Consider the following 18,383-nt stretch of genomic DNA (forward strand, 5'->3'; position numbering starts at 1 on the left):
TTAATAAACAAACGTGTAACCTTTACAAACACATCTAAATGTGCCTGATATTCAAGCCTCGTCTTTTACGCTGTGCCATAAATAAACCAAAAAAAAAAGGATAATAAATGAATGAATAAATACATCCACATCCTGTTTCTGCATCTCATCAGAACATCAAAGCTGGACTTGGCCCTGCACTGTCCTCGCTATATATCTGCACAATCGCTGAAATCCTTCCAATCAGTGCGTTTGCGGGAGTGGAAGTGGAAAGCATCACCTCAGCACGTTTGCCTCATTTGAATTACAGGAGCTGCTGTTGTCGGGTAAGCCAGGGTTCGGCTCTGTGACAGTAATTCATGCTACAGAATGAACAACTTAAACAAAAGAAAACAATCCTTGTGTATGTTAGTCCCGATCGGAGCTAGAGAGAGAGAGAGAGAGAGAGAGAGACTATTATGGCTGAGTAAACATCAGTAACTACCATTTTGCCTTTGTGTTTGTCTTTGCACTAATGGGACTGTGACAGAGGGGAAGTATGAAAGTGCATGTGCCTTGTAGTCACTTGAGTCACTGCACCTGGCAGGTGAACTGGCGGCAGATGAAAGAGCGAGGAAGTGGTGGAAACACTCAGACACCCGAGGCAAGTGTCAGAGGGCTGCATCTGTTAAACACACACACACACACACACACACACACACACACACACACGCGCGTGCCCTCACACCGGTCCAAAAATACAAACCCCAACCCATCGGCAATGTCTGCAATTAAACGTCGCAGTTTGAAGGGATGTAAAAAAAAAAAGAAGAAGTCGTGAATGAATCTGTTGGTGAAAGAAAGTGAACAAAGAAGCACTTCTGCCTGTTTTCCCTGTGTAAGCACACTGTACACCTGCCACGGGCAGACGCGCGAGAAATAGGAACTGATTCCCGCGCGCAGAGGAGCAGTTAAGGCCATAAAACGCGTGCACACGGTCCTCTACATCCACACTAATTTTACGACACAAGATCATGAACAACAACAAGTGACAAAACAGTTAAGTCAATAAAGGGAATGTGAATATTGATATTGATATAGCGCGTTTATGACCTCTCCTCCAAAGAGAGCGATACCCTCTCAATTCACCAATAAAACACGGGTTATAGGATCTTCCCAACAACGCCATATTTCTCCTTATACTACTGTGTCACATTTTCCCTGCCTCCAAGCTGGATGAATACTTATATATCCGCGCGGGGAGAAAGGCACAGTGTAAAGATTAAGGGCTCGGATGACAAGGGAGGGCATAAGGAAAGATGAATCTGTAACGGGTTTATTGCTGTGGTCAAGATTCTAAAGGTTAGCAAGAAGTCAGCGTTGACACATGCTGTAAAAAATGCTCAAAATATCTCTCATAGGAAATAATGCCCAAAGGAAAGGGGGGGGGAAGAGATAAAAGCATTTCCTGTTTGACAGAATGATCAAGTTTTTGGTTCTAATACAACAAAAGCCTTTGTGGACCCAGATCTCCTGCACAGTTGAAGTGAAGTGGACAGTTTCCCTCCTCTTCTTAGAGTTCAGCTCCTCGACTTGTGTCTCCATCTGTGCTGGCCATTTCAACCTTGCTGGCTGTGTTTTAACAGGAACCCCCGAGGACGCGAATTTGGCTGTCGTTGTGCGTACTGCGATCAGAAAGTGTGGGAGTGATGCACATGCCCCGTCAGAGGGAAACAGACAGGAATGTCTTGTTGGAAACTGTGCTCGGGCCATGTCTGCATATCTGACTGAAGGTTTAGTCAGACAGACACGACTAAATCCTATCAGGACATCTGCAATTTCTGCACAAAGGAAAAAGGGCAGTGGAGTAGGAATTCTCCTTACCGAGCACAAACTTCATACAGATGAGGAGGTGCGTTGGCTCCATTCACTCCACACAGCTCGTCTATTATTTGTTCGGAGTCATTGAAAGGCGACTCTATAGATTGTCTAATGACAACGGAGATGATGGAGTCGCGTTTTCTTTCACTAACATCGAAAGAGATGCGCGTGCGTCTGGCACAAAGACTATTGGTTCTCATGTGCTCGAGTGACAGCTGGTGCTGCATCTCCACGACAAGCAATAACACCACAAGTATAAGGTGGTGATATTTACTCCAAAGCCTGTGTGTGTATACTTCATTTTGTCAGGGCCTCGTGGTTGATTTGTTTCAAAGTCACAGTCATAAAATGACATGCACCTCTCTCTAGAAAATGTGCAAAGGTGGGATCGCAAGAGTTGGAAAATAATAGCAGGAATTTGGCTTTGAAGTGGTGAGATTAAGAGGTGTATTTATTTTTAATAAAAGAAAGGAAGACCCTGGTTTGTGTGTGAGATTTTCACATGAGAATTATAATGGCTGAAGGAATTCACAATCATGATATTATTGTAAAATATGTATAGAAACTTAAAATAAATGCAGATATCCGACTATACTCAGACGTGCACCAGACAATCCCTGCACCGCGGCGCAAGAAAATCGGATTAAACCTCTTAAAATTCACCCTTTTTTTAAATGTAATTTTCACACAAGCCTTACATCCAAACTTCCAGCCGTTGATGAGAGAATAAAGGGCTGCAGCTGGAAGTTTTGTTTTTAACAGTCCGCACATTAACAAAAATATTCATGGTATTACTTTCTTGCATGAAAAGCCATTTTGAGTCTTTTGATACGAGGACAATGAAGGACACAAGGAGTTTAAATAATCGTGCCGCGTGACAGGCGATCAGATTTGGCGAGCACTTCATCGGTTGGGAGTCTCCATTGTTTTGTAGTCATGCTGGTTTATGACGCCAGTAAATCTGAATTTTTCTGTAAAATCTAGTAAATCAAACAGTATGTCGTATGTCAATTTTGACAGGTTTTTTGCACTCACTCAAATGAGCATAAGCTTCTTGTCAGCAGTCAAGTTTCCTCTAAGGGAGTTGATTATTTATTACATGTGTTTTATTGCATTATATCACTTGTATTCATGTATTCAAATATCAGAGTTCTTGTCAAGGTCAAGATCTCTCGGGAAGACATGTATGAAGGGAGGCGTCCGCCTCAAAATCATTGACACAGCGGTCAAATTCAAATGACTGCTTTGAAAGTCAACATGACAGACTTTCACATCTGAATTGTAACCTGAAATTGCACATTTTCATTTCAACCTTTCTTCATCAAAGCTGTTTTAATTGCATTTAATTGTGCTGTATTACAACATGCCGGTTCAATGCTCCCAAGTCTCACGCGTCAGATCAAAACTGTTCTCAAGTTCGTTAAGTCTCAGGAGTCAACAAGGCATTTTATGTAACTCATTTATATGAAAATGATGTTGTCCCATAATTGCTCATGCGCGGTCTCCTCTCATCCTGTAAACTAGCTGTGTTTGTGTTTGTGTTTGGAGTGGCTATAATCATCAGCCACAATCATTCCATGATGTCCACAATGAAACACACATTTCAAAATCTGTCACACTCCAGAGCTTTTAGGGTCTGAACCGAGCCTTACCTATGCAGTAGCAGAGAATGATGGACAGTACCACAGCTATGCCCACAGCAATCAGGGCGGTGCACTTCCAGGAGCAATGTTTGGGTGACTTCTTGAACTTGAAAGCCCCTCTGGACAGGCTGTTCCTGGGCAGAGGGCGTGCTGGAGTGGAGTAGACGGTCCCTGTTGCCATGGTGTAACCAGGGGCTGCTGCACCAAAGAAAGGTGTCGTCCCTGTGCCCGTTTTAAAAAGAAAGTGCCTGCGAATGGGAAGGGGAAAAAAAACATATTGAATAAACAAACATCAAATACCTTCTTGACTCATAGAAATGACATTGAAGCTTAATATTGTCATTAAAAGGTTGTGTAATCCACATGGAGTAACGACAACACTGTGGTCTGCTGTAACACACGTCGACAACAAAAAAATACCACAGATGATCAAAATACAATCAACTCTGCCTGAGTGCCACTCCTAGCGTATATCGGACTTCGAGAGACACCAGGTTATGTTCTATCATCCAGCATAATCCTGACATTGGACGAGGTTAACAAAAAGTACCTCATAAAAACAATCATCTCCCACTTGCCCTTTTACAACTGGGCCTTTGCTAATAGCCCATTATACCTGGGGTAATTAAGAGGGTTTAATCAAATGCACTACAGAGTGATCGTCCTATTAACTTTTAAACCCCACGTGAAAAGCTCTTAAGTAAATGAATTAAGCCTTGTTGCCACTCTTGCCACTACTTATAGATTAATACCCAAACGCCTCTAGGCTTATGGGGACAGCAAGGGAAATTGGACAGATTGAACCATGCACTGTAAATGCTCGTTCAGTCTGTTACTGTAGAATGTCACAATATTTCTCCTTTTATATCGGTTGTGGAAAGTACTCTTTTATTGTGTGTATTTGCTTTTTCCGGGGATGTATGTGACTCCTGAAGTTCTTTGTCAGGAGGTTAAATAAAGTGGCACAAGTGCAACACATTTGTGTATCTGTGTCTGTCGGTATTTCAGATCTGCAGGTGATTCAGGTTTCGGATGAGTTGTCTTTTGAAATGAATTGCATATGCTCCGATGATCCTCATTATCAAAAACAAAGGTTAAAATGAGGCGAGGGGTTTAAAACAAGCACTAAAAACAATTGAACACACATTTGGAAAACAATCTAGCAGTAAAAACAGAAATAAATGCCAGTGTCATTGTTTGTTGCATCCTCCTCGCTCGAGTCGAGCTTCATGTGTTCTATAGATCCCAGCAGGAGTGGGTTGCCATGGTGGCGGCTAATTTTAATACACAGATAAACTGATAAAGCATGTTTGCCCATCAATTATTTGTGAAGCATCTGTGAAGTCTCTGTGTAAGATTCATAAGGTTTTTTTTTCCTTTCTTGCGTTTTTTAATCCTGATTCTGGATCTGCACCAAAAGAGCTTGAGAACAGCTCATTAGGAAAATAAGTGCATAATTTGAAGCAGAGTATTAAGGGCTAGAAATCCGTGTAGTTGCAGAGGGTCAACACACTTTTAGGAAGCAGGTACGGTTAAAACAGTTTGAACAAATGAAGGTTTCCAGGTGAATTCACAAGTTTAATATGAAAGAAAGATGAATCATAAAAGCATAAGGCATTGCTCAGATTCCAGCCCTGTCGCTGATAATTCAGCAGCTCCCCATCTCCTGTGAGGATATCTCTGAGGTAAAACCTCCTCTGATCAATTCTAGACCAAAAGAACAAATGTCAAATTTGGATTGTCTGGCTCTTTGATGGCCCGATTGACACATGCTGCCACGGACAGACAGGCGGCTCCATTTAAAGGTTACGGCGTGCCACTGCTGGAATGACAATGTTACGGGTGTCTGCAACACAGCAAGAAACTTGGATTCCTCAGTCTGGAACAATCTGTACCGTAGCTGTGGTAATATGCAGTCGGATATGAATTGAGGTCAGAACTTGCACAACGGAGGAGGCGGCAGACGTGTAGTCAGACACAAAGGCAAATAGACACAGCTATCTGGGGAGTTAAGTGTAAGTGGATGCAGGCTGATGAGGTGGACAGGAAGGGACAGGGGATGTGAGTTTGTTTACGTGTGTGCTGGCAGGGGTACGCACTCTATTTGAGGATGCTGAATAGCTATCGCAAGTTGCGGCGATGATCTGTAAACAGTTTTGTCTGTAAATAAGTGTCTCCGATCTTCCTTCACACTCATTTATCCAATGATGGGGGGAACATTATGTTCTCAAGGCCTCAAAGGCAGCGATGCCTGGATCGAAAAACACCAACGACACATTTGTAAAACAGCACAGAACATTTGGTCTTTTAGAAAATGATTCAACCAAAAACAAAAAACTGTATTATACCTATTTACATAATATTTAAAATAAAGACACATGTAAAATAAATAAAATACTGTGTAACCGACTAAACAGTCTGGATGCACATACAGGGATGCCACTTTATTAGGTACACCAGTTCAGCCAATCACATGGTGCAAACTCGCTGCATTCAGGCATGGTCAGTATGTCCTGCTGCAGTTCAAACAGAGTATCAGAATGGGATAAAAAAAAAATGATTTCAGCGACTTTGAACGTGGAATGATTGTTGGTGCCAGACGGGCCGGCCTGAGTGTTTAAGAAACTGCTGATCTACAGGAATTTCCACGCGCAACCATCTCCGGGGATTACAGAGAACGGTCCGAAAAAGAGAAAATATCCAGCGAGCAGCAGTTCTCTTGTTGATGGTAGAGGTCACAAGGGAATGGCCAGACTGGTTCGAATTGATAGAAGGCAACAGTTACTTAACACGTCAAAGCGTGAAGTAGATGGGCTACAGCGGCAAAAAACCACTCAATTAGGTGTCCTGTACTTAATCAAGTGACCTTTATATATATCCGTGTTATTCCAGTCATTTGTTTCCTCCTATTTTGTCCAAAATGTACAAAGTAAATGTCAGAATCTCTGTGTTCCAGTGTCACATCGACACAATCCTACACCAGACATTTACTGGACTCTAAAGTGCTGGTGTTAATGTTTTAAAATGTTTTTTTTCTAAAGAGCAGAATGAAGTTTAAAGATGTAAATGTGATGGACCAATGTAAATGTCTGGAGCTCTATGCACAGGTAGATCGGCTGTAATTGATTGCAGCCAGTGTGAGGCAACAAGGCCACATTACTATGCTAATCCAGTCTGCCCGGACGATAGCGACGTCGTACGGTAGCTGTGACTGAGCAAGAGGGGAGAAGGGAACGAGACAATCAAGACAGTGTGAGACTGTGAGGCAAAGCAAGCAAATGAATGGCGGTGTGTCAGTGTGATGGCGCTGTGTTTGTGTGCACGCCTGTCCGTCCCATTGAGAAGACCGTAACACAAAAGCAGCAGCCAGCCCGGTCTCACAACGGTGCTTGTCATCAGAATGACATTTGAAAACATCCTCACAGAGGACAAAACACTAAACACAGAGTGGGTGGATTTGTCTACAGCTAAGCTCCAGCTGCAGGGGTTGAGAGAGAGAGAGCGAGAGAGAGAGCGCGTGCATGCTAGAAACAATGCAAATCCAACGGAACACGTAATCTGCCTATTAGCTGTGTTAGCTGTGTGTTAGCATTAGCATTTCAAGGTGAGAGCAGGAATAATCAGACCGCAAAAAGGACTACAGATGTGGCGAGGCACCTCTGCGGCTCGTTTTTCACGCTATAGCTGCTGTTGCCACCACCTGCCCTGTCAACGGGGGGGCCTGCTAACATGTACTATTCTGGTACGGCTAACGCTGCACACCAGTGATTTTTGAAACAGCTATTGATACATAAATTCTGCAAACAAACAACTACAACAAGGATAATTATGTACAACTGAAATGCTATAATAGTGTTTTTTTATTTACAGTGTACACGTTCAAAAGAAAATGATCTATATCGCCGAGCAAATAATTGTCTACAGACTTCCCTCGCAAAATCCACACGGGACTGAGGCAGAAAAGGCTCCGCTGTCGTGCATGTTTCTGCAACACTGTCAATCCAAAAGTGGTTCCGCCTTTTAGACAGTTCCTCCAATCATCATGCAGAGGTTCGGCATCCGCAATCCACTGTCGTGGAAGCACAGCTTCCCTGGAAGTTTGTCCGATCACCGCCAAGCTCACCGTTGGTGGTTTTGATGCAGAGGCTGCTACGGGAATACGAAAATCGAACTCGTGACACGTTGTACTCGCAAGTTCAGTATTGAACTGTAAATACAAGACAGTGAGACAGCAATCGCCACTGCCGCACACGTGTGATGATATTTCAGTTGCTGCCGCGCTGCCAACGGAGACAAACATGTTGCTGTCCTGGGTGCTTAGATTGTTTGAACATGTCATTTATTATATTAAACATATTTGATCAGGATTGGCAAAAGGAAACGTCAGCTGTTTTGCAAATATGCTGGAGAGAGTTTTTGGAGTCTCAATCCGACTGTTTTTCCTCTAGCTTAACCTTGAGGGACAATTTGACGGGAACGTTTTCCCGCTACAAGCAAAATGCGTACTTAACCTGCTGCAGGTTAAAATTGTAATATTTGATGTGTTTTTTATTGAACTGCTTGGATTACTTCTCACTATATACACGCTGTGTTTATGAAAGATTTTTTTTTTTTACATTTGCTGCCAAAAATCATCTGGAACAGATGCACTTCACGTTGCCAGCAGCAGCAACAATTTAATACAGTATTCTAAAATAAGAGTGAAAATATCGCAGAACTCTGGAATCAAGCTGAAATGTGTGCCTGGCGCTAAATATGTTGGCAAAATAAAAGAGAGGAGAGAAAAAGGAAAATAAAAATACATCTCGAGGATTACCACTTTGTCTACACCGCCATCCATTTTGGCAGGTAACCCAGTCATTGCCGCATCACTGCTCCTTTCTATTCCAATCAGCTATTTGGATGGTGTCTTACACATGACTAATCAGTCCTCGTGCGATCCTGACACTGTGGCTACAGTACAAAAGAAAAGTTCATCTTTTTTTTCCTCCCCTCCTCTGGCGTGAAGCATGACTTTCTGACTCATGATTTACATGCACATCCCACTCGAGCAACTGCACACACACACACACACACTGGCTCACACAAACCAAATCCCAGTAGGATTACCTCTGCTATTCTTTTTCACCCGTGAGAACAATTCCAGCACATTTTCCATCAGGAAAATGTACCGTCTGAGGGACACTGCACCGCATGATGACTTTAGAGCCGAGACATAATTTCATTTCACCAAAGGACTCCCTTGACGCATAAATCCAATGAGGATTGACAGTACATTTATAACTGCAACGTGTGGCTGGGCAGGCCTTCAAAAGACTCATTCTGAGATGTCTCGTTGAACCTCTCTGGATCCGAGTGGGGAGAAAGAAAACGCTGAAGTGGGCTTGAAAGGACATACATATGTAAAATACATATGACTCCTAACACTATCTGATCCACCGGAGCACTTATAGAACGTATAGCGTGTGCTCTAAAGGCATCAATAATACAAATCACAATCCACATAAACTGATTCTATTCTATTTTACTTAAACATTTAAGCACCACTCGAGAATAATTACAATGTACGTGCAGGGGCCTCTTAAGAGATTCATTTCATAAGAAAATGGAATGGAATATTTTTAATTGAAAATATTGGAAAAATGCAATTGAAGTGAAGCTGTGTGGTTAATAAGGAAATCCTGAGGGGTTTATTAGAATATTCCACACACTTTGAGTGGATCTAAATGTCTCTCTCTGCACTGTTGAGCAGCAGAGCTGCTTTGTTGAGTCCTCTAAGTGGAGTGGTCTTAGTTGGCGTAAAGCAAAAATTGAAAAATGTAACGTTAAGCAGGATCATGGAGAAAAAAAAAAGGCTGGTTCTTGATTCTCATCCACGGCTCCTTAAATGGTAATGTATTAGAACTGGGGTTCATCCACTTAATCAGCAACAGATGACCATGAGGCAATGTGACTGTCTCTGAAATGCTCAGCACTTTATTGCATTTACAGTCCGAGTGTCTAACTTTGTGTTCCACAGTTACTAACTGTACATAATTCAAACGTGTCAACACAACTTTTTTTCCATTTCATTTTACAGGAGGCATAATCACAGCGGAATCAACCATTAAATCACTTGCCTCGCCGCGCAGTATAGTGCTGAATAGTAATTATGGAGGTTATAATGGAGGCCTACACTTCACTCATTCACCACCAAAGCCTGTTGTTAGCATTAGGTCAAATTAATGTACTTGGAAAACCCAACACTTTCACGGGAGGACGCGCTCACGTAATTCGTATAATTCGTTAGTTTGCTAAAGCCACTGATTGAGTGGTTCATTCAAGGAGGTCATGTCACAGAAAATAAGACTGTGCTCCAGTCTTTTTCTTTAAAGACCACCTGCCTTGTGCAGAAGTATTCATTTCATGCACATGCTACACAGCAGTAAGAATCAGTGTTGATATAGGAGAGAATCAGACTTTTACTGCACCTAAGGCCACTTGTCTATTGTGTATGCTTTGCCAGGATGACCTCCCCTGAAGGCAGCACAGCAAAACACATTCTCCAGCTTCTGCTTATATTTGCTAACCTGGTACTTTTCTTGACATGTGCAATTATATGGTGAACTGGGTCTTCCCTTTTGGCCCCACCGGTTTGTAGCACTTCCCTGTTCCCACCCACTGACGAGCACTTGATTTAGAGTCCACCGGGCAGATAGTGATTTATGCCTCACTTGATGATAGGTGTGTACATTTTTGTTCTGTCTATGCAGCTATGACAGCTCAAGGTCATTGTGCGGTTAGTATTCAATCTCTGTATCTGCCCGGGAAGGGGAAAAAAAACAACAACAACAACAACAACAAGAAACAATGTAAAACATCCCGACTGATTCCATCAGATCTTAAGAAGTTGTTACTTCGTGCCACACCACAGACAGACTCCACACACTTTTACATTCATCTTAAGCTCCGAGGGGGTGTTCACCGTGCCAGGGAAATATCAGACTCAAACGCAGTCATCTACTCAAGGCCATTTCTGAGTCAGGGCGCAATGTACCACACTTCATTTGCCAGGTTATTCTGAGCTCACTGATTAAGAAAGATGTAACTGATGTTTCAGGAGGAAAACTTGGCAGCGGCTTCTCTCCACCACCGAGTATCTTGCGCAGCATATTTTGCTCTAACACGCGGCGTGCTTACCAAGTTTCTTGTGAAGTTATAGGCGCGCTGACGTGAACTGCCGAGCTCTCTGATAAGCACGGGGTTCACTCTGATCATGTGAACAGCTCTTAATTGTGGGAGCACAAATAAATGTATCACGCTCAGCAGTAACCACATTAATATGCAGTATAATAATCTACCGTGATCAGGTGTAGTCCTAGCAATAGGCCTAACATGTAGATGCTTTAGTGTTTTGAACCCTGAATGACTTCATTATTCATCCACGTTTGGTTAAAAACACATTAATTAAACCATCAGGCTCTAAGGTGATTGTTATTATGATAATTCTGTTACTTTTTAAATGCTTTCATGTTTGGCACCCTCCCGTTGTTACTTGACAAAGGTGTAGATCTACCACCTGCTAAGAGCGCCAGGTGATCGTGGAGCCACAGAGAAATAAATTGTCCATTACAAATAAAAAGAAAGCAAGACAATTTAATCAGTTGTATGAATAAAGGTCAATATAATGTGATGCTTGAAAAACACATTAACCGTGTTAATGGATCAAACATTCAGACAAATTGATTAAAGGGCCAGTGTGTGAAATGTAGGTGGACTTTTTTAAAATTTGGCATAAATTCATGATAAAACAATCATATCATCATTGTTTTTATATAATAAATATAGAATCACCTGATTGAATTGTTGTTTATCCATTAACCCAAAATGAACCTTTTATATTTACTATAATTTTATATTTACTGCAAACTCACACACTCACGAGAATGAGATGAGGAATATTCAGCCACGACATGCAACTCCACCAATAATTGCTGCTAAATTTTACACAGTGTGCCTAAATTAAATTGAAGTTTACACATTATACTATAATTAAAGAGCGCTTTCTATAAGCCTCTCACCGTTTATTCTTTCCCACTGGCTGGCTTCTCCATGTCTGTGTGAAAAGCCCTGTAAAACGCTTTGACATTTGACAACTTTTCGGAATCAAAAGTTTCATCCTTGTACTGAACTGAGATTTAATTAAAATTTCAAACAGCAGCTTGCCCTTTAAACTCATAAAAAGGCCCCCTGCTCGATTTTTTTTTTCTCCCTTTCACATCCTTTTGCTTTCCGTGTCAGTGAAGATGGAAACACCTGCACCTGAATTTCCTCGTTTTGTTGTAGGTCATTGTGGGTCACTCACCTGCTCTCCAGGGCCACATTGCTGCCCAGGACCCAGCTGTCCTGCAGCTGGACGCATTCTGCCGTACTCTGCAAGTCGGCCGCCAGGCCGGCTGTGGGCGGTGGGCTCGGGATCCTCTGATTGGCCAGTGAGCTGCGGCTCAAGGACGTGATGGACGGATGCTGCTTGTGTGGGGGCGGGGCTGGCGGGAGCGGTGGCGGGCCTTGTGGACTCGACAGATGATCACCTAAAGAGAGGCACAGGTGAACATGTAAGAATATAGATTGCAGATTATATGCAGCCAGAGTGAGGAAAGCGGATTGCTGAGCAGATGGGTAAGAATAGGCATCCGTGCACAACGCGCACGCACCCACCAGACCCGGAAAAGTAAATACAACCACGAGCAAGACATTAAAATGAGATGCAACCACTGCAAAAAGAAGGGGGAATAAGTGTTGCTTTTATGGCGACACACATAATAATTGTCGCAAAACGCCAAACGGCTGACAGTTGGGTTCTCTTAAACAGAAGGTCACTTAGAGAGGCAGCTGTTCTTTTATGGGCGCTTAACGCAATGTTTCACGTTTGATTACAGCCAGTGAAGACTCTCAAATAACTAATGACCAGAACATCCATTAGAGCTCTGAGAGAACAGGTTTTCCAATTTCACACAAAGCTGTGTAATTGGCCCCCAGAATGGCATGTGGTGATTATCTATCCATCTTCCCTGTTTAAAAAGGTAAAAATCCACAGTGCTGACAATTCTGATTTGCTCCAATGAGCCCCAAATGGGTATCGTCTTTCTTTCCTCCACAGAGGCATGGAGAGGATTGTGAAACATGGGAGATTTGTCTTTTAGGGAGCTGTTGTTGGGTTTTTTTTTTGCATTGACAGCATGATTTTTTTTTTTTAAAGCCCTAAAGGAGTTAAATTCCGACCATATGGACACTGGCTGTCATGGTTTCTGGCGCATGATTTAAATTTCTCTTTCTCAACCTTGCATCAAGACCGCCGTGTGGACTTAAAGCCGAGGATCAACACATGCTCACTGGTGTTTGCCTTCATTGAAAGGACAATATTTTAGTATATTGAAAAGAGCCTTTAATGACCATGCATGTGTTGTCCTTGTCTGTGCGGTTCCACTTTACACTGCGCCCTTCTGTGCATGGAAGAAGATGTTCAGTGCATAAAAATGAGCCTTGAATTTGATTCCGCCAAGCAGGGAGGAAACGTATATGCCATTCACTGCTAGGACATCATTTCCACCACTTTGGGGCAAAAACCTTTAGGCTACTGTGCATGCAGCCTTTTGGGCACAGCTGAAGATTACCTCTCTCATATTTAAACTTCAATGCATAAGAAATATACAGCGCACTATAAGAAATACTGTGACAAGAGTAAACAGAGATAATAAAACCTGCACTGCACTTCACAAGTTGAAGCTGTAATACATTTTTTTTTTTTTTTTCCAGCAGTGGGGGGAGATTGCATCAATCATTCGCTGTGACTGATTACTTCAGTGTTTCTTTTAAATGCAACATAATGGATTTTACAACATCTGTTTCATCACAACAGTGACAGGCAGACAAACAGACAGAGATACTGTTGACACAATACTGTTGACACATGAGGATGTGAGCGATGTGGAGCAGATTGAGGCGTTACAAGAGTGCACACTGCTGGTGCAGAAAACCAATCTGAGATTAACTGATTCCCGACTGCAATTACACAGCAGCAGCATGTGGCTATAAATACCATAAAAGCAAAATCACCAGGAGCAAAGGAAGGCTGTTTTTTTTTTGTTTCTTCTTCTCCTTCTTCTTCCTTTTTTGTGGACTGTGATTAGTCTTTGATCAAAGCCAATCAAGAACAATTCACTCATAAACCAAAATGATTGAAAGTCAGCCTGTCAGACGTTGAACGCGTGGACTTCCTGAGATTCGAAAATGATCCGTCTGCCGTGCCATACTGATAATGAATACAAGGCATCGCACTCACCTCCTAGGCTAGACTGTGAGCCCTATTAGAAAAGTGCTAAATAGGCTAATAGAAATGTGGATTATCTACCGACACGAGCGGGTTTTTACTTCACCTCTGGGCCTTGTTCCACTCTATGAGCCCACAACAGCCACAAGCTCCACTTCACTTCCCAGCAGAGGGATTTTTTTTTTCCTCTTTCAAATAATCAGCACACTCTCCTACAGAGAATGATATAACATTCAGGTAAGTGGACTGTTGATGGCCAGAAAACAGGTTTTGAGAGGAAATATTTCCATATTATAAAACACTAATGAAAAAAAAAGGAAATGAAATGAGATTTAATTTGAAATAAGTGAAGCAGTCTCTTACAAACACACTAAATCCCTCTTTCATAGAACACAAAAAGGCTGTATGTGTATATGTATTCTCCTGCATACACTCGATGCCTATAAACAATTAGCCCTACCATTACACATCACAAACAAGGATACACGACACATATTGCACCAGCCTGAATCATTCGTCTTCATGTTTTCGTATTGATCTAGTGGCATATTGTTTTGATTGCCCTTGTTTAGATTTGCCACTGCGGCACCGCTTATTCTAACGAGAGCTCGAAAACGAGCGCAACGACCGACCTCAAAGCCATGAAAGTATAGTGTTTGGTGCAGGTGAATAATGGTTGGCAGAGGTGAGTCACAAGCCCTCAGAACCACAGCTTTAAGGTCAATTTTGAATTCAATTTCAGGTGAATTAACGTGTAAAACAGGAATGACTGAACTGTGACAAGAAATGAACCATGTTTTAGGTGAAAGTGCATGAACACAATGTTCTCAATACACAAAATCCCTCCCCCTCCAAAAAAAAACTTCAAAGGAGTGGGATTTGTCATGCAGCAAATCTGACTCCCACAATGAACTGAGGGAACAAAAAAAAACTCCCTGAACGGAATCAAACTCACCGTTTGCAAATTTTGCAAAAAAAAAAAAAAAAGGAAGCACACAAAGCTTATGGATATAAATAAGAACCTAATACTAGAAATGCTCTGTGTCAGCTGAAAGGCGATGACATGACATGGTGAGTCAGGTTGGTTATTGAGAGTTGAAGAGGCACTTTAAAGTAGAAAAATATAACGACAACGTCAAACATCTCCACAAGGGAAAGTTTTTCGAAAGAGGGATTTAAAATAACTTTGAGACACAGTGATAAGTTCAGCAAGCTGTGTGTGACCTCAGCAGTAACGAGGAGGCTTTTATCTGCAGATCTGAACGGCCACGAGGCGCACACCAGGTCAATAACTCTGAGAGGTAGGAACAAGAGTGAGCAATACAATTAAAACAGAAAAAAGAAAGAGCGCAATACAATTTCAAAAATCAATATGAAATCTAACAGAGAGCGGGGGGGAAGTACAGGAGTGATGTGATCATGTCTGGCTTTCCAGGTAATATGAACAACTAAAGATGGTCCTTTTTTAATTAATAACCAAGTGCATTATAGAAGTGACATCAAAATCAGATACACAAGGAGGTTAAATAGATGCTATCATAGCACGACCCCAGACTTATTGTTGTTAAATGTGTGGGGCACACAGCGTTTAATATTAGCATTGCCACAATAAAACTGATAATAATCTAGCCAAGATGCAGCACTTGTGTAGAAAACAGAAGGAGGACAAGAACTGAGCCTTGAGGGACGCCATGCAGGGTCATTGAGGGAGTAGAATCTTATTGATGTAGTAACTACAAAGACTTATTCCAACTTCAGTCTTAAAAGTCAGCAACAGGTCACTGAAACTTTAACTTTAACTTAAAGTGCTGATTCACATGCTCTAAAACCAGATTGAAAACTGTTCATCAATTGTTATCCATCCATCCATCCATCTTCTACCGCTTCATCGTGGGGGGGGGTTGCTGCACCAATCTCAGCTGACACAGAGCGAGAGGAGGGGGACACCCTGCACAGATTGCCAGTCCATCACAGGGCCACACACACAGAGGCAAACAACCATCCACTCTCACTCTCACACCGACAGTCAATTTAGAGTGTCCATTTCACCTAATCCCCATATTGCATGTTTTTGGACCGTGGGATGAAACCGGACAACCCGCAGAAAACCCACACACACACGAGGGAGAACATGCAAACTCCATGCAGAAAAGCCCTTTGCCCTCTGACCAGGTCACGAACCTGCTGCAAAGGCAAGAGTGCTAACCACTACACCAACCGTGTGGCCCTTGTTTTGAAAACCCTTTCTCCAAAACATTATAAAGACAGACAATTCGAAGACTGGCCTTAAGTTACAACCGAAAAAGGGTGTCCAAGATAGGTTTCTGTAATATAGCACTTTCACAGCCGTCTGGAAAGGAACCAGAGGCCAGTGAGTCAATAGAAATACATACAATTGCATGAACAATGACGTAAGATACCAGAGAATTAACATAAGAAATGGAAGGAATCAGCTTTGAATTGGGGCCCAATATCTTCCACCTCATTTACAAACAACAACACGCCAACTCATCAATTAAAACAGATCTATTTCCCCTTTAAGAAAATTTAAGCTCACCATTTATTCCATTTTAATAAACAAAATTATAAATGCAGTAAGTTTTTTTTTTGTCTGAGAACAAAAACATGTTTACACCGAGGACGTGCACCCCCCCCCCCTCAAAAGTGGGCAAAACATGAGTTGAAGCTAATATTTGTCTTGATGCTCTGATGCTTTTATGTGCAGCTCTTTGTGCTCTGTAGAAAGGTTGCTATGCGACAGTTCACTGGCTTCAGCAGGACACAAAGGCAATATTTAATTCTTGCTCTTGTTTCGATCTCATACTGTTGACATATAATGGTACAGAATCCAGCAGCTGGACCAAGAAAGAAGTAACATCTATGAGAACAAAAGATAAACCCACTTAGCTCTGAATATCAGCCACATCACAAAATCACCTCAGCCTTTAAAAATCTTTCAACACACAAAAAAATGTCCTTTTAAATATTCATATCTGAAATCCGACTTTTGGACTTTGAGTGATTAATTATGCAACATTCAGAGTTTTTTTTTTTTCTTTTCTTTTATCGCTCCCTTTATCTCTGTCATCACAAGGTCAAGATCTAATGGTGCCATAATTGATTTTTGTTAAATTGGACTTGTTAACTATTCTCCTAAACAAACAAGAAAGGTTTGACTTTGCCTGTCTGGGCTTCAACAGCACTGTTCAACTCTTAATTGCATAAATTGCATAAATTGCATGTGTTTAAGCTCAATTAATTTGTAAAAGCCTGGGTAAAAAAATTAAATGTATAGACCCCTTAAAATATGACGCCATTTGTTTTCCAAGCATCTCAATTCCCCCTGCACACAGTAGATGTCTGAATAATGTCACGGCACAGTGGGTTTGAAATTCCTGACCAACACTCTGAACATGTGATGCACAATAATCAGTAAATCGTAGATTAGTGCGGCAGCACAGAGTGCTTCCTTTAAGTTGAGGTTTAAAAGCCACTGGGGGGGCAAACCAAGCTAAAATGTGCACTTTTTTTTTTTTTTTTGTGGCACTTTGAATTAGATTATCCACAGAATCACGTGCGTCGGATCGCGCGCGTGTTTCTGTAAATAAGCCCACTAAACAATGCGCCGTTAAGAATGCCTGGCACTCTCTTCCATGGAGGCACACGGGGAATTAAGATGGCCTTTAAAGTGCAGCCTCAGTGACTGGGAAGGCAGATAAAACAGCTGTGTGGTTTATGGGGCCCTGCTTTGAAATCAGATCAAGACGGATGCCTCCTTTGCATAATTCCTCAACATCAGCTTGTCATCATCTCCATCAGCAACATGCTTTAAAAGGACCTCTGTGATTAATACTGCATGCCGGCGCTAAAATGACAGACTCATTCCCGTCTTAATGATGCTTGCGATATCTATCAAATGATGGTTTATGACGCCTCTGTGTTTTTGCAGAAACACTTCCAGGAGAAGACGTATGTTCAATGTTTCAGTCGCACTAAGAGGTTCCTCTTTACAAGAGACAAGAGCACTGGGATGTGCAGTGTTTGTGGACCAAAAATACCCACGGGTATAAGTATTAATATGCAATATCCTGAGAGAACATTATTTTAAAAAATTCAAATTTAAAAAAACACATTTGTATATGGATGTTTTTTTGACATAACTGGGCACAGGCTTTCTCTAAAAGATTCAAATGACATCTCCAGCTTTCCTGATGTGAAAATGAGTTCCCTGTGATATTCACTCCATGTGAGAAATACATATTTTTTCGATTAAAGCGCTGACAATCCTTGAATACCGCGCACAATGTTCCAACACTGAGTCAGGACACAATTAAAAGCCGTTTTGCACTCACTAAACTTGGCAAGCTCGGTGAAAGCCTTTTCATATTCATTGTGTAAGTAGTGCAGCAGAAAGTCTTGTGCCATTTTACTCTCCATTAAGAGACTGATGCAAGTGCTAATGGAATCGAAAAAGGGCATTTGCTTTGACTGGCCTGCCCTTCATCAATAGGTAAACTGTGGTGTCTGTGCATCGCAGAGGATTCTATCAAAATAAGATCACAGAGCTACAGTTTCCTTCTTTTTAAACGAAC

At 41.8% G+C, this 18,383-nt stretch overlaps 1 protein-coding gene across 7 annotated transcripts in view; it reads right to left on the bottom strand.

Moving 5' to 3' along the window:
* Positions 1-18,383, bottom strand: part of si:dkey-237h12.3 (teneurin-3) — a 165,081-nt gene that overhangs the window by 85,738 nt on the left and 60,960 nt on the right. For all 7 annotated transcript variants that reach the window (XM_058649260.1, XM_058649258.1, XM_058649256.1 and 4 more), the window contains 2 exons: positions 11,827-12,052; positions 3,492-3,730 (listed from right to left, as the gene is read on the bottom strand). In XM_058649260.1, coding sequence (XP_058505243.1) covers positions 3,492-3,730; positions 11,827-12,052 — 465 coding nt within the window. The remainder of the gene's footprint in view (positions 1-3,491; positions 3,731-11,826; positions 12,053-18,383) is intronic.

This window comes from Solea solea, chromosome 14 (genome assembly GCF_958295425.1).
Source record: "Solea solea chromosome 14, fSolSol10.1, whole genome shotgun sequence".
NCBI lineage: Eukaryota > Metazoa > Chordata > Actinopteri > Pleuronectiformes > Soleidae > Solea > Solea solea.